The 15,284-nt window shown below is 54.1% G+C and overlaps 1 protein-coding gene across 1 annotated transcript in view; it reads right to left on the reverse strand.

Moving 5' to 3' along the window:
* The window catches only part of LOC137803508 (zinc finger protein GLI2-like), a 19,189-nt gene extending 8,381 nt beyond the window's left edge, over positions 1–10,808 (reverse strand). Inside the window, 9 exon segments of the mRNA XM_068602002.1 lie at positions 288–437; positions 920–1,042; positions 3,297–3,407; positions 3,481–3,652; positions 3,806–3,980; positions 4,644–4,856; positions 5,243–5,424; positions 10,246–10,348; positions 10,697–10,808. Of these exon segments, the coding sequence (XP_068458103.1) occupies positions 288–437; positions 920–1,042; positions 3,297–3,407; positions 3,481–3,652; positions 3,806–3,980; positions 4,644–4,856; positions 5,243–5,424; positions 10,246–10,348; positions 10,697–10,808 (1,341 nt within the window).
* Positions 10,809–15,284: the final 4,476 nt, after the last annotated feature.

Consider the following 15,284-nt stretch of genomic DNA (forward strand, 5'->3'; position numbering starts at 1 on the left):
CTGGTGAGATGTAGAGGAGCGCTCTTCAACCTGCAACCTGCGAAAGAACCCCGCTGCAGTAAAAGCCTTTCTACGCTTTCTGTGAGCTTTTTATTGACACACACTAAGAGATCTGGCTTCCTGCACTCCCAGGAGAGCAAGTGTGTTTACTGACAGAGAGTGTGTGTGTGTGCAGAAACATGCGGGGTGTTTAGAGAGCACGAGCGGGGCCTCCAGGGGCCTCCAGGGGCCTCCAGGGGCATCAGGGGCCTCCAGGGGCCTCAGGGGCAGCCGAGGCCGTTACCCACCGTGCACTTGTGTGGTTTCTCCCCCGTGTGCCGCCGCATGTGAACCACCAGCATGTACTGAGCTTTGAAGGGCTTCTGCTCGCGGGAACAGTCCTCCCAGCGGCACACAAACTCCTTCTTCTCTCCGTGGATGTGGTCATTATTGATGTGCTGCGGAACACACACACACACACACACACACACACACACACACACACACACACAGTGAGGCGTTCTGCAGAGCCTGGTCCACTCAGAGGCTCTCATGTTGTTTCCTGCAGAGCGCCGCGGTGCTAATTAGCTTCTTTCCCAGTGAAACCCAAACATCCTCATCAGGATCGTCTCAAGTTTCCTTTAAAGAAAGTAAAGATATTTCATCTAGTTTTTGTCCTGAAGTGGATTTTTCTTGATGCTGCTGAAGAGACTTGTTTCATATTATTTTTACATTATTATCATAATTATTTTAAGGGTGTTGCAGTCTGGGACTACTTCTTGTCGTATCCCTCCACGGCGCTCCTGTGCAGCCGCTCCGGATAAACTGCAGAAATAATGATAATCTATATACTGCATGTAATCCATATAATGCATATACTGCATATAATCCACATAATCCACACATCCCCAGGAGAGGGAGCGCTTGTTTCATGACTCACGTGCACCAGCTGCTGCTGGGTCTCGTGCTCCCGGCTGCAGGCGGTCCAGCGGCACAGCGTCTCGTAGACGCCATCAGGCTCCGGCTTGCTCTCCGCCTCGTCCTTGTGGTTCAGGTGGTGGATCTGTGGAGAGCGGCGGCCGGCATCAAACACACGGGACGGATTACGGCACGAGGGCGACATGCAACGCTTCAGCACGCCACAAGCCTGAACCTTAAAATCAAAAAAACATAAAACTTAAAACCCTAAAAACTTAACTTAAAACTCTAAACCTCTTAAACCCTAAACCTTAAACCTAAACCTTAACCCTAACCCTAAACCTTAACTCTTAACCTTAACCCTTAAACCCTTAAACCTTAAACCTTAAACCCTTAAACCCTTAAACCCTTGCCCTTAACCCTCGTCAGTCTCACCTTCAGAGCTCAACATCCTCACTTTTATAGAAAGAAACCAAACGTCCGGCTCGCTGTCTCACACATTTCCTCAGGAGAGTTAACTTAAACATGTTTGTATGAGAGAGACGGAAACTGACACACACACACACACACACAGACACACACACAGACACACACACACACACACACACACACACACACACACACACACACACACACACACACACACACAGTGCTGACTGCAGCATGTTTGTCTCGGCCCCTCGCTCGCCGTCTTCATTAATTCTGGAGGCCCCCAGACGCCGGCGCTCGCCCGTCCCATGCATCACCCCCCCCCCCAACCCCCATACCCATGATGCATCACCCCCCCCCCTAAACCCCCATACCCATGATGCATCACCCCCCCCCCAAACCCCCATACCCATGATGCATCATGCCCCCCTCGCTGCCGGAGGAGAGCTGCAGATTTGTCAAGAGAAAGAAAAAAGGCTCCTCACATGACAATAAGAGCGGCCGATATTTCATGAAGATGAAGTAACGAAGCGCTCTGGCACAGTTTACATGAGGAGCCTCGTCACTGGACCTCATCACTGGACCTCATCACTGAGCCTCGTCACTGGACCTCATCACTGGACCTCATCACTGAGCCTCGTCACTGGACCTCATCACTGGACCTCATCACTGGACCTCGTCACTGAGCCTCGTCACTGGACCTCGTCACTGGACCTCGTCACTGAGCCTCGTCACTGGACCTCATCACTGAGCCTCGTCACTGGACCTCGTCACTGGACCTCATCACTGGACCTCGTCACTGAGCCTCGTCACTGGACCTCGTCACTGGACCTCGTCACTGGACCTCGTCACTGAGCCTCGTCACTGGGCCTCGTCACTGGACCTCGTCACTGGGCCTCGTCACTAGACCTCATCACTGAGCCTCGTCACTGGACCTCGTCACTGGACCTCGTCACTGAGCCTCGTCACTGGGCCTCGTCACTGGACCTCATCACTGGACCTCGTCACTGGACCTCGTCACTGAGCCTCGTCACTGGACCTCGTCACTGGACCTCGTCACTGGGCCTCGTCACTAGACCTCATCACTGAGCCTCGTCACTGGACCTCGTCACTGGACCTCGTCACTGGACCTCATCACTGAGCCTCGTCACTGGACCTCGTCACTGGGCCTCGTCACTAGACCTCGTCACTGGACCTCGTCACTGGACCTCGTCACTGGACCTCATCACTGAGCCTCGTCACTGGACCTCGTCACTGGGCCTCGTCACTAGACCTCGTCACTGGACCTCATCACTGGACCTCATCACTGGACCTCGTCACTGGACCTCATTGCTAGACCTCGTCACTGGACCTCATCACTGGACCTCATCACTGGACCTCGTCACTGAGCCTCATCACTGGACCTCGTCACTGGACCTCATCACTGGACCTCATCACTGGACCTCATCACTGGACCTCGTCACTGAGCCTCATCACTGGACCTCGTCACTGGACCTCATCACTGGACCTCGTCACTGGGCCTCGTCACTAGAGCTCGTCACTGGACCTCGTCACTGGACCTCGTCACTAGACCTCATCACTGGACCTCGTCACTGGACCTCGTCACTGGACCTCGTCACTGAGCCTCGTCACTGGACCTCGTCACTGGACCTCATCACTGAGCCTCGTCACTGGGCCTCGTCACTGGACCTCATCACTGGACCTCATCACTGAGCCTCGTCACTGGACCTCATCACTGGACCTCATCACTGAGCCTCGTCACTGGACCTCGTCACTAGACCTCATCACTGGACCTCGTCACTGGACCTCGTCACTGGACCTCGTCACTGGGCCTCGTCACTGGGCCTCGTCACTAGACCTCATCACTGAGCCTCGTCACTGGACCTCATCACTGAGCCTCGTCACTGGACCTCGTCACTGGACCTCATCACTGGACCTCATCACTGAGCCTCGTCACTGAAATACTGTACCGGTGAGCGCTGTGACGTTGGCATCAGGCCCTCGGCCTCCGCCTTGACCTTTGACCTCTTGGTGGACGCGAGGTCAACGCTGCTGCTGACGGCCGAGTCTCCTCCACGACTCTGAGGAAGAGGAAGAGTCATGAGGAAGATGATGAAGATGATGAAGCAACAGAAGCGTCGTTGGCATGGTTACCATTGACTGCAGGTCTCCGGTGAGGACCGAGGGGGGCGGGGCAAGGCCGGAGAAAGTGGGCGGTGCCTGGACGAGGGGCGGGGCGTGGCCGAAGGCGCCCAGGCCGCGCTGCTGGGAGAGAAGCTGCTGGTACGCCATCGGGGCGAAGGGAGGAGGGAACGGGAAGGAAGGGCTGCAAGGAGACGAGGAGACGAGGAGGAAGCATCTTGAGTCATCACAGACAAGGAGGCAGGGAGGAAAGTAAGGAACGAGGAGGTAAAGGACAGGAAGTGCAGTGTTAGAAAGCAGCAGGACACAGGAGTAGAGGAGGCGTGGCCTGTCCTACCTGAGCCCGCCCACTGACAGGTGTCCGTAGCAGCCATTGGCCGGAGCGGAGCGACTGTTGATGAAGGCGACCAGCGAGCCGGGAGACGAGCGCAGCATCGCCTCCGACAGCGGAGACACGGAGAGGGAGCGCTTCCTGCTGAGCCGGGGTGTCGGGCGGGGGGGGAGGCGGCACCCTGGGGTGGGGGGCGTAAACCTTTATATAACCTTTAGCTTGAAGAAGCAGCAACATCAGAGGAGGAAGAACTCTTCATGATGAGCTTCAACAGGACGTGATCAAGACACTTTCACATCATCATTATTGTTATTATTGTTGTTGTTACTCGCAGCAACTCTCTGGTGTTGCATGCTGGGACATTTAAGCTGCAGGTGTCACGTGACATCACACAGACTCTCTAACACATCACGGCTTTTACTCCGCCGGCGTCATGGGACGCTAATGCAGACATTAAGCAGGAGTGTGTGTGTGTGTGTGTGTGTGTGTGTGTGTGTGTGTGTGTGTGTGGGTGTGTGTGTGTGGGTGTGTGTGGCAGGTGTGTTCTGGTCGCAGGTATTCATCTCTGTTACTTCTCTCTCTCTGGGGAGACGAGTTTATTAATGTGCCACTTCTTCTGATAAATGGACCAATGGAAAGCCGGCGCTCGCTCGCTGCCCCTCCCCCTCTGTGATTTATATCAGAGAGAGTGTGTGTGTGTGTGTGTGTGTGTGTGTCTCTGTGGCTCTGTGGTCCGTAACTGGACTGTTTGAAACCAGAAGGTTACAGGTTCAAACGATGCCACGACTGCTGGGAAACCGTTTGTGAAGCGGAGGAAGAAGAGCTAGAAGAAGAAGTCTCTCACCGTCGACAGGGGAGACGTAGTCCCCCAGGTTGGCCCCGCCCCCCTGCAGCGGGGCCCCGCCCCCCTGCAGGTTGGCCCCGCCCCCCTGCAGCAGCTCGCTGTACGGGCTGCGGTGGCTCGCCATCAGCTGGTAGTACTCTGAAGGACTCGACCCGGGAGGAGGAGGAGGAGGGAGGCCGAAGAGCCCACGCTCTTTAAGATGCTCATGGACCACTGAGGAGGAAGAGGAGGAAGAGAAGGAGAAGGACGAGGAGGAGGAAGAGGAAGAGGAGGAAGAGAAGGAGGAGGAGGAGGAAGAGAAAGAGGAAGAGGAGGAGGAAAAGGAGGAGGAGGAAGAGGAAGTTTTGAGGGTCACCTGAAGTCATTTCTGTTTCCTTCGTTACGCTGACAGACTAAAGGAGATTTATTTGCTTCATTTCAGCTTTTCTTTCTTCAGACTTCATCATAATATAAATATATATACATATATATATATCTCTATATCTATATCTATATCTATCTATATGTATATATATATATTCATATATATATATATATGAGGATCATTACCGATGCATCACATCATCAGAATGAAAAGTGAAGATGAGTTGTAGACTCACGGTCGGCCGGGCCGAGTCCTCTGGACGATGACATCACAGAGAGGGCGGGGCTTCCGTGCACAGAGCGCAGGTAGTGCTCCATGTGGGCGTGCATGTAGGAGGGCGGGGCGAAGGGGGAGTCGCCTGTTGCCACGGCGGCGGGGGAGAGTCGGATCAGAGAGATGTCACTCAAACCTGAAGGGCTGGAAGAGAGAGAAGAAGTTAGAAGTCCTGAGAGTCTTGGTGGTGGTCCTGAGAGTCTTGGTGGTGGTCCTGAGAGTCTTGGTGGTGGTCCTGAGAGTCTTGGTGGTGGTCCTGAGAGTCTTGGTGGTGGTCCTGAGAGTCTTGGTGGTGGTGCTGAGAGTCTTGGTGGTGGTCCTGAGAGTCTTGGTGGTGGTGCTGAGAGTCTTGGTGGTGGTCCTGAGAGTCTTGGTGGTGGTCCTGAGAGTCTTGGTGGTGGTGCTGAGAGTCTTGGTGGTGGTGCTGAGAGTCTTGGTGGTGGTCCTGAGAGTCTTGGTGGTGGTCCTGAGAGTCTTGGTGGTGGTCCTGAGAGTCTTGGTGGTGGTCCTGAGAGTCTTGGTGGTGGTCCTGAGAGTCTTGGTGGTGGTGCTGAGAGTCTTGGTGGTGGTGCTGAGAGTCTTGGTGGTGGTCCTAAGAGTCTTGGTGGTGGTCTGTTTCCTGTCTGTTCACCGCCGTCTCCAACCACAAAGGCTTCAGCGCGGCTTCATCTCAGAGAAGCTTCTTCCTGATCGGAGGAACACTGAAGCTCCCATGATGCAACAGCAGCAGGTGAAACACGAACCGTCTCTTCAAGTCTTCCTGAAACTAAACCAGAGCCTAAAACCCAGTTTGACTTTCTGAAGATTTAAAACAAAGAAAAGCTGAAAAATGGTCTCGTTGGAGGAAAATGTTGCAGATGAAGAGATAAATCTGTGAAAAAGATGAATGCTTCAGTAAAAGTTATGTGTGCAGGTCGTTCCCCTACCTGCTGTGTGTGTGTGTGTGTGTGTGTGTGTGTGTGTGTGTGTGTGTGTGTGTGTGTGTGTGTGTGTGTGTGTGTGTGTGATGAATTGCAGTGTGACAGTGAGGCTCGTCTCCGGTGTCGGGCTCAGGGAGCGCTGTGATTTAGATAAATCACGCCGTCCGGCGAGCGGCTGAATAAACTCCCTGTGAAGGTTTACGAGCTGCAGCGGGAAGCGACGCCTCCGCGGGATGACCTACATACACACACACACACACACACACACACACACACACACACACACACACACACACATACACACACACACATACACACACACATACACATACACATACACACACACACATACACACACGCCGCTGCATCGTCTCCTTAAGGAGCCGCTGCATCGTCTCCTTAAGGAGCCGCTGCATCGTCTCCTTAAGGAGACGATGCATCGTCTCCTTAAGGAGCCGCTGCATCGTCTCCTTCTGCACGTCCAGACGCTTCATTTGAGAAGCTTTTGGCAAAACAAGAAAATCTGCCCAAAATGTTTTATCGTGAAATATAGAAATGAGATATTTGACTTGAACGCTCATGAAAGTGTTCACCAGAACTTCTTCTGCTCGTTTGTGTTTCCTACAAAAGGTTTTACGACAGTCTCTTCATGTCTTCATGGATTATTTTATCACAGCAAGAATCTAAAACCCACTTTGAGTTTCTAAAGATTTAAACAAAGAAAAGCTGACAGCGCGTCCCAGTGGAGCTCAACATGTTGCACACGAAGAGATGAGTCTGTGAAGAAGATGAAGGCTCCAGATGTAGAAGATACACGATGGTTTGTGATGGGGCGTCACAGGCCCTTAATGCAGCGCTTCTCCAACTTTTTCTGTGAATAACATCATTGTGTGACTCCCTCTGGGCTTTTATAGTGGCAGAATAAAGGAAATTACAATAACTTTCAAGTAAACCAGGTTGCTCCATCAGACCAATTTCTTTTTAAATTGCAATCACTTAGAAGAATGAAAATAACGTTCTAAAGTGCAAAAAATAACTCATATTTAGTTACTACTAAAAAGCTCATTGTGGAAAACAATGAGTTAGTATTTTATTGACAGAACAGAATGAGTGCAGATGTGTGAGCATCAGGTTGCATCAGCATTAGTGGCTGCATTGAGCTGTATTTGTAGAGGAAAGCAGCAGCTTTCCTCTACAAATATGAACCGGGTTGTTTATTTGATACGGCCGCTCTCAGTTCATGCTCCATGTTCATCTGAGATCTGTTTTCTTTTTCGAGAGACGGAACAGCAGAAAAAACCTGACGGAGACTTCATGAGATTGACTTTTGGCACAACGCCAAGAATCAGCGAGTCGCGCATGCGCAAGTTTAACCTGTTAACGGCGTAACTAAACATTTACCCGACAGTACAGGCATTTCTCCATATATTTATTAATGACTTAGTTTCATGTCCGTGTAGTTTTATGTCCGTGTACTTTGTACTTTGTAATGTGTGAAGCCAGCAGCTCATTGTTGGTACAAGACACGAGCACTTTGGCTCGTTTTACTTTCAGTTCAGAGAGCATCTTTCAGAGAGCTGCTCCGGTGCTCCTTGCAGGAGAGCTACTGATGATCTTCAACCTGGGAGCGTTTAAAACGCAGATACAACTCAGTTGTCTACTTTTCATGCAACATATTTGTCGACGCTCTCTGTCCGCTGCTGTGCGTGTGCTCAGTGCTCACCTGTATGCGCACAAGCGTCTGTGTGCATGAGGGCGGAACTCACGCGACCACGAAGAGACACAAATGACCAGCTGTGTGTGCAACAAGGTAACAAGGTAACAAGGTAACAAGGTAACAAGGTAACAAAGTAACAAGGTAACAAAGTAACAAGGTAACAAAGTAACAAGGTAACAAGGTAACAAGGTAACAAAGTAACAAGGTAACAAAGTAACAAGGTAACAAGGTAACAAAGTAACAAAGTAACAAGGTAACAAGGTAACAAGGTAACAAAGTAACAAGGTAACAAAGTAACAAGGTAACAAGGTAACAAAGTAACAAGGTAACAAGGTAACAAAGTAACAAAGTAACACGGTAACAAGGTAACAAAGTAACAAGGTAACAAAGTAACAAGGTAACAAGGTAACAAAGTAACAAGGTAACAAAGTAACAAGGTAACAAAGTAACAAAGTAACAAGGTAACAAGGTAACCAGGTAACAAAGTAACAAGGTAACAAGGTAACAAAGTAACAAAGTAACAAGGTAACAAGGTAACAAAGTAACAAGGTAACAAGGTAACAAGGTAACAAAGTAACAAATTAACAAGGTAACAAGGTAACAAAGTAACAAGGTAACAAGGTAACAAAGTAACAAGGTAACAAGGTAACAAGGTAACAAAGTAACAAATTAACAAGGTAACAAGGTAACAAAGCGCCCGCCGGGCGACAAGCGACACGTGGGTTAATTTGCGGCGCCGTGTTCCTGTAATTAGGCGAGTTTGGCAGCGGCTCGAGGAGCGACAGCAGATCAGGGCCTTGATGAATTAGGGTCCACTGTCAGGATCAAATCACATTAATCAAGAGGGCCGAGTGCGCGGACAAACCCCCCCACCCTGCTGCACCTACACCCCACCCGCTGCCCCCACCTGCAGCCCCCACCCTGCAGCCTGTGATGAATAGCCCTGCTTCCTGCGGGCCAGAAGTCTCTGCATCACCATCAGGTCTGTGAATCTAAATAAAGGACTGTTTGGAGAACTGTTGACGTTCTCCTCTGCTGAGGAAGGGACTGAAGTCCTGCAGGAGACGCCAGGTTCTGCAGGATGTCCGGACCCCAATACTAGAAACTTGAGACCTGGAGACCTGAAGACCTGGACCAGAGACTGGAGACCAAGAGACCTGAAGACCTGGACCAGAGACTAGAGCCCTGGACCCAAGTCCTGCTCAACGACCTCCTATAACCTCTGACCGCGGCACATAGCTTCATCAAAGCAAGATGTCCGCCTGGGAGACGCTGTGAGCCTCAGAGCATCTCGTGGCGCCTCTTGTGGCGCCTTCGGAGCATCTCGTGGCGCCCCCAGAGACTCTCGTGGCGCCTCTCGTGGCGCCCCCGGAGCCTCTCGTGGTGACTTCCTCCAGCAGCAGAATAAATGTCCGCGTTGCACCGCTGGCGCCCGGCCGCTGCGCGACCTCTGCACTGGGGGGGTTAATGAGGGCGGCGGCTCGGGGGCAGAGCGCCTGCACACAGAGATTAGCTTCCACAACAAGCCATTAATGAATATAAAGAGGTGGCGGCCGGCCGCGTGATGTCACCGTGATGGATCCGGCCCTGCCGATCGGCGCTAATGGAGCGAGCTGCCGGTGGCTACGAGCCGGCTGGCAGAGATTTATGTGTCTTTATTACCGGCGGCAGCTTCCGGCTAACGGGCGCTTCTCCTCGCGGTCAGGGGACTCTGAACCATTTCATCTGAGAGGAAAACCTGTTTTATTCAGACTGAATCCGTAGTTTTGGAAAGAAGCTCGACCTCTCCGGTCTCTGGCACTCTGACCCGTCACGGACACGGAATTACCCACAATTCATAGCGGCACATGTTAAACACGAGGTCAGCGGTGTGTGTGTGTGTGAGTGATTTATTCCCACAGGTTAAAGATGGAGCATAAAAATCATAATAAATAAATCATATTACATTTCATTTGGTTGTCGAAGCTGTTTTTATAAAAACTATCACGAGTCATTTTGTGAGGGAAGAAAATATTCAAATAACTCAAATAAGTCATTATTTTATAAATGTATAATAGTTCTAGTTCTATTAACATGGTTCTAGTAGTAGTTCTAGTTAGAGGACAGTTCTATTAACATGGTTCTAGTCGTAGTTCTAGTTAGAGGATAGTTAGTCTCTGAGGGCTCAGACTCCTCAAAGCTTCACTCTGAACATCAGGATGAAACCGGATCAGAACCAGAACCAGCAGCCATTATTCAGGAAGTCCTTCTGACATCAACTTGACGAGAGCTGCGCCCTCATCAGAGGGAAGCCAGGAGAGCAGGAAGCAGGAAGTGAGTGTGTCCTACCCGTGCATGGCGTGCAGCGCGTGGGGCTCGTAGTGGAAGCGTCCCTCATGGTGCCGCATGTCCATCGGGATGGGAGCGTGGAAGGAGGGGAAGATGTGAGGGGCTGCAGGACACCAACGAAGAAGGAGGAGGAGGAAGAGGAGGAGGAAGAGGAGGAGGGGAAAGAGGAGGAGGAGGTGTAGGAGGAGGGGAAGGAGGAGGAGGAGAAAGAGGAGGAGTAGGTGTAGGAGGAGGAGGAGGAGAAAGAGGAGGAGGGGAAAGAGGAGGAGGAGGTGTAGGAGGAGGGGGAGGAGAAGGAGGAGGGGAAAGAGGAGGAGGAGGTGTAGGAGGAGGGGGAGGAGGAGAAAGAGGAGGAGGAGGGGAAGGAGGAGGAGGAGAAAGAGGAGGAGGAGGGGAAGGAGGAGGAGAAGAAGGAGAAGACTTCAAAAGCATGTCAGAGACAACTCAATACAGCCTGGTGAGGTGTGGAGCTGGTTGGTGTTGAACAGAGAACCAGAGAAACCCAACATGTGGCTCTTCTTCAGCCGGATGCTTTCATACTCCATCACCTCCATCACCTCCATCACCCAGCAGGACTGATTCCTCCTGCTGGAATACACTCCTTGATGTCCACACAACCTGAGTTCCTGCTTCCAGGAGGAACTCCACCGAAGGAAACTTCTGCATCTGTTTTTAAACTCTGCATTAAAGCTGCGGGACTTTTACCCAAAACATGCAAACTGCTGCGATAACAGAAAACCACAGAAGAAGTCTCTCTCTCTCTCTCTCTCTCTCTCTCTCTCTCTCTCTCTCTCTCTCTCTCTGTTTCCGTTTCCGGTTACGAGCGAGTGAGAGGAGGACGTGCGAGTGGCGCGGAGATTTGAACGTGGTTTTGTTTGTAGCCCGGTTTATTTTTTATTTATCGGTTTTTTGAGCAGTTTGACCGCCTGCCGTACGTGCAGGTGGTCGGGCTGTGCGGACGTCGTGGTCGGGTGACCGGAGGTTTCCTGCGGGGTTCCCGGAGGAATGGCGTCCTCCGAGACGCCGCCTCCGTCTCTCCGGCATGGAGTGCGGGTCGTGCCGCCGTGGAGCAGCGTGACGGTGGAGGAGGTGCTGCTGGCCGTGGGAGAGCAGGTCGGCTACAAGAAACTCGTATTCGCGTCGCGGATGAACGGAGCCGTGGTGGTGTTCCTGAGGGAGGAGCACCTGGTGCAGCAGCTGATGGGGAGCGGCGTGCGGATCGGAGGCGTGCGGGTGCAGGTGGCCCCGCTGTCGGCGTCCTCCACGAGGATCACCGTGTCCGGCGTCCCGCCGTTCATCCCCAATGAGGCGATCGTGAAGGAGCTAACGAAACATGGCAAAATGGCCAGTGGGCTGGTGACCGTCGGGCTGGGATGCAAGGATCCCAAACTGAGGCACGTCCAGTCTCTGAGGAGGCAGGGGTTCATGTTCCTGGACCCGCCTGTTCAGAGCCTGGACGTGTCCTTCAGGGTGAAGCACGGGGACTGCGTCTACGTCCTGTACGCCAGCTCGGGCCAGCGCTGCTTCCAGTGCGGGGAAGTGGGGCACAAGCGCGCCGGCTGCACGCGCGGGAGGAGGGCCGGATCCGCGAGGGCGGCGGCTGATGTACCGGCGGACACCGCGGCGGACACCGCGGCGGACACCGCGGCGGACACCGCGGCGGACACCGCGGCGGACACCGCGGCGGACACCGCGCCGGACACCGCGGCGGACACCGCGCCGGACACCGCGCCGGACACCGCGCCGGACACCGCGCCGGACACCGCGCCGGACACCGCGCCGGACACCGCGCCGGACGAACCGACCAGGCTCGCGGCCTGTGGACCGGCCGAGTTCCTGGGAGGTGGAGAGGAGGAGGAGGTGCCTGATTCCAGCGCGGCTGCGGATGCCACTCCGGATCTAGAGGAGGTAGTGAGCAACATGGAGGAAGAGGCCTCCACGAGCACCGCTGTGCTCACTGAGAGCCAGCAGTGGGGTGGAGAACCCATGTGGTCAAGAGCACCAGTGTCTAGTGGGACCAGTGCTCTTGACCACAAAGACACGTACCCACTAGACGTAGTGAAAGCCTTTTTGGACGAGACCTTTGGAAAGACAGTAAGGATAACAGACTACTTCAGTGACCCCAACAAGTTTCTGAGATCTGTGGCCAAATATAAGAGACTGGGCTTTGACGCCCTGGACAGGAGGAAGCGGTACCGCCTCACTAAATATGTAACTGAGCTAAAGAAAGCAGCAGCAGCGATGGAGGCAGGTGAAGCTGTGGAAAAGAAGAGCAGGTAGAGCAGGACTCTGTGGTTCTCACATAGTCACACTGAACTGTTTGCATCTGTGGACATGGTGACGGCTTTCAGCCGGTTCTGAAAATGAAAAGTATGATTTTATGTTGAAGGTTTTTTATTTTTTGGTTTATTTATTTTTTTGGTTTATTTATTCATGTATTGATTTTTGGGGCTGAACCGTTTGAGATGTTTGTTTGTGTGACTTCCAGTCAATAAACGTCTTTTTGAAAAATCAAATCTCTCTCTCTCTCTCTCTCTCTCTCTCTCTCTCTCTCTCTCTCTCTCTCTCTCTCTCTCTCTCTCTCTCGCTCTCTCTCTCTCTCTCTCTCCTCTCTGAGGAAGAAGAGGAGGAAGGTGAGCAGCTGATCTCTGGATCACATTAACATTCCTCCGGTATCGCACGCCGGTGTCTGGTGACCCGGGTCCCAGCGCTGGGGGGGCGGGGCCTCTCGGAGGCGGGGCCTCAGTGAGTCAGCAGTCTCTTCTTCCTCCTCTTTCTCCTCCTCCTCTCGGCTGCTTGTTCATCACGCTGACAGCTCCATTGTTCTTCCTCCACAACAAGAACAAAAGAGGCTCATTTACCTGCTCCTCTGGCCCCCGGGGGCCCGAGGCCCGCTCAGGATGCAGCCTCTGTTAGTCTCTGCTTCCTGTTAGTCTCTGCTGCTTCCTGTTAGTCTCTGCTTCCTGTTAGTCTCTGCTGCTTCCTGTTAGTCTCTGCTTCCTGTCCCTCTGCTTCCTGTTAGTCTCTGCTTCCTGTTGTTCTTGTTCCACATCCAGCAGGAGAACCCTGAGCCCTCTGAGCGCATCTGGCTTCCTTCTTTCCTTCCTTCCTTCCTACAAGCCCCCATGAGGAGGACTCACTTATCGTCCCCAGACAGCTGCGTGCTAATACCCATCATGCATCAGCAGCTGAAGGCCGTGTCAGGCGGCGCTCCTCCGTGTTGTTAGCGTGTTGTTAGCGTGTTGTTGATCTGTTAGAGGAGAGAGAGAGTCATCAGGCTGATGGATGCTCTCTCCCTTCATGAGGCTCAACCAGAGAAGTAAACATCCAGACCACTGGCTCCTCTCCTGAGGAGAAGAGGAGGCGCAGGGGGCTCTGTTGGATGCTCCTCCTCTTCCTCCTCCTCCTCCTCTTCCTCCTCCCCCGGTTGGACCTGCAGGACTTCCTGGAGGTCGTGTGTGTGTGTGTGTGTGTGTGGGTGTGTGTGGTCAGCACTCGGCCTCTCGTACGGTCTGCTGGAGCGCCTCGGCTATTTCTGACCCGGCTGACGTGAGCAAGATGGAGGAGTCTGAGGACGCTGAGGTCGCTGGATGCTCGATGAAGAAGAAGAGTTACTTTGTTACTTTGTTACGTTGTCGCGTTGTTACGTTGTTGTGTTGTTGCGTTGTTGCGTTGTTACTCCACTCTGACCGGCTCTCAGAGTCTCCAGCTTCAGAGCGTTCTTGAGCAAAGCGAGCGGTGAAGCGTGGGTTTGAAACCCTCTCAGACCGCTGAACTCCACTAACGTGACAAGCCGGCGCTTCATAAAGATGTATCATGGCAGACAGACACACACACTGTGCGCTGGTCCTCGTGAGTGAGCTGTGAGTTCCTCCGCTGTCGAGCTAATTAGCTGTTATTGCTAATCTCCAGCTGCTTTCTGCAATACTTACAAGGCAATTAGTGCGTCTCCTCATCTCACTGTCACTCTGTAGCGCTGCAGGCCGGCTGCTCGCCTCCTCCAGGCTGGAGGGAGGAGCCTGGCCCTCCTTCTGGAGGGAGGAGCCTGGCCCTCCTTCTGGAGGGAGGAGCCTGGCCCTTCTTCTGGAGGGAGGAGCCTGGCCCTCCTTCTGGAGGGAGGAGCCTGGCCCTCCTTCTGGAGGGAGGAGCCTGGCCCTTCTTCTGGAGGGAGGAGCCTGGCCCGCCCTCTGGAGGGAGGAGCCTGGCCCGCCCTCTGGAGGGAGGAGCCTGGCCCTCCTTCTGGAGGGAGGAGCCTGGCCCTCCTTCTGGAGGGAGGAGCCTGGCCCTCCTTCTGGAGGGAGGAGCCCGGCCCTCCTTCTGGAGGGAGGAGCCTGGCCCTCCTTCTGGAGGGAGGAGCCCGGCCCTCCTTCTGGAGGGAGGAGCCTGGCCCTCCTTCTGGAGGGAGGAGCCTGGCCCTCCTTCTGGAGGGAGGAGCCTGGCCCGCCCTCTGGAGGGAGGAGCCCGGCCCTCCTTCTGGAGGGAGGAGCCCGGCCTGCCCTCTGGAGGGAGGAGCCTGGCCTGCCCTCTGGAGGGAGGAGCCTGGCCCGCCCTCTGGAGGGAGGAGCCTGGCCCTCCCTCTGGAGGGAGGAGCCTGGCCCGCCCTCTGGAGGGAGGAGCCTGGCCCGCCCTCTGGAGGGAGGAGCCTGGCCCGCCCTCTGGAGGGAGGAGCCTGGCCCGCCCTCTGGAGGGAGGAGCCTGGCCCGCCCTCTGGAGGGAGGAGCCTGGCCCGCCCTCTGGAGGGAGGAGCCTGGCCCGCCCTCTGGAGGGAGGAGCCTGGCCCGCCCTCTGGAGGGAGGAGCCTGGCCCGCCCTCTGGAGGGAGGAGCCTGGCCCGCCCTCTGGAGGGAGGAGCCTGGCCCGCCCTCTGGAGGGAGGAGCCTGGCCCGCCCTCTGGAGGGAGGAGCCTGGCCCGCCCTCTGGAGGGAGGAGCCTGGCCCGCCCTCTGGAGGGAGGAGCCTGGCCCGCCCTCTGGAGGGAGGAGCCTGGCCCTCTGGCTGGTTCTTTATGCCACATTGTTACAGCTGGACTGTTACATTGTTT

Source organism: Clinocottus analis, unplaced genomic scaffold (assembly GCF_023055335.1).
Source record: "Clinocottus analis isolate CAN_PGR_092001 unplaced genomic scaffold, fCliAna1.0.p SCAF_58, whole genome shotgun sequence".
Classification (NCBI taxonomy): Eukaryota; Metazoa; Chordata; class Actinopteri; order Perciformes; family Cottidae; genus Clinocottus; species Clinocottus analis.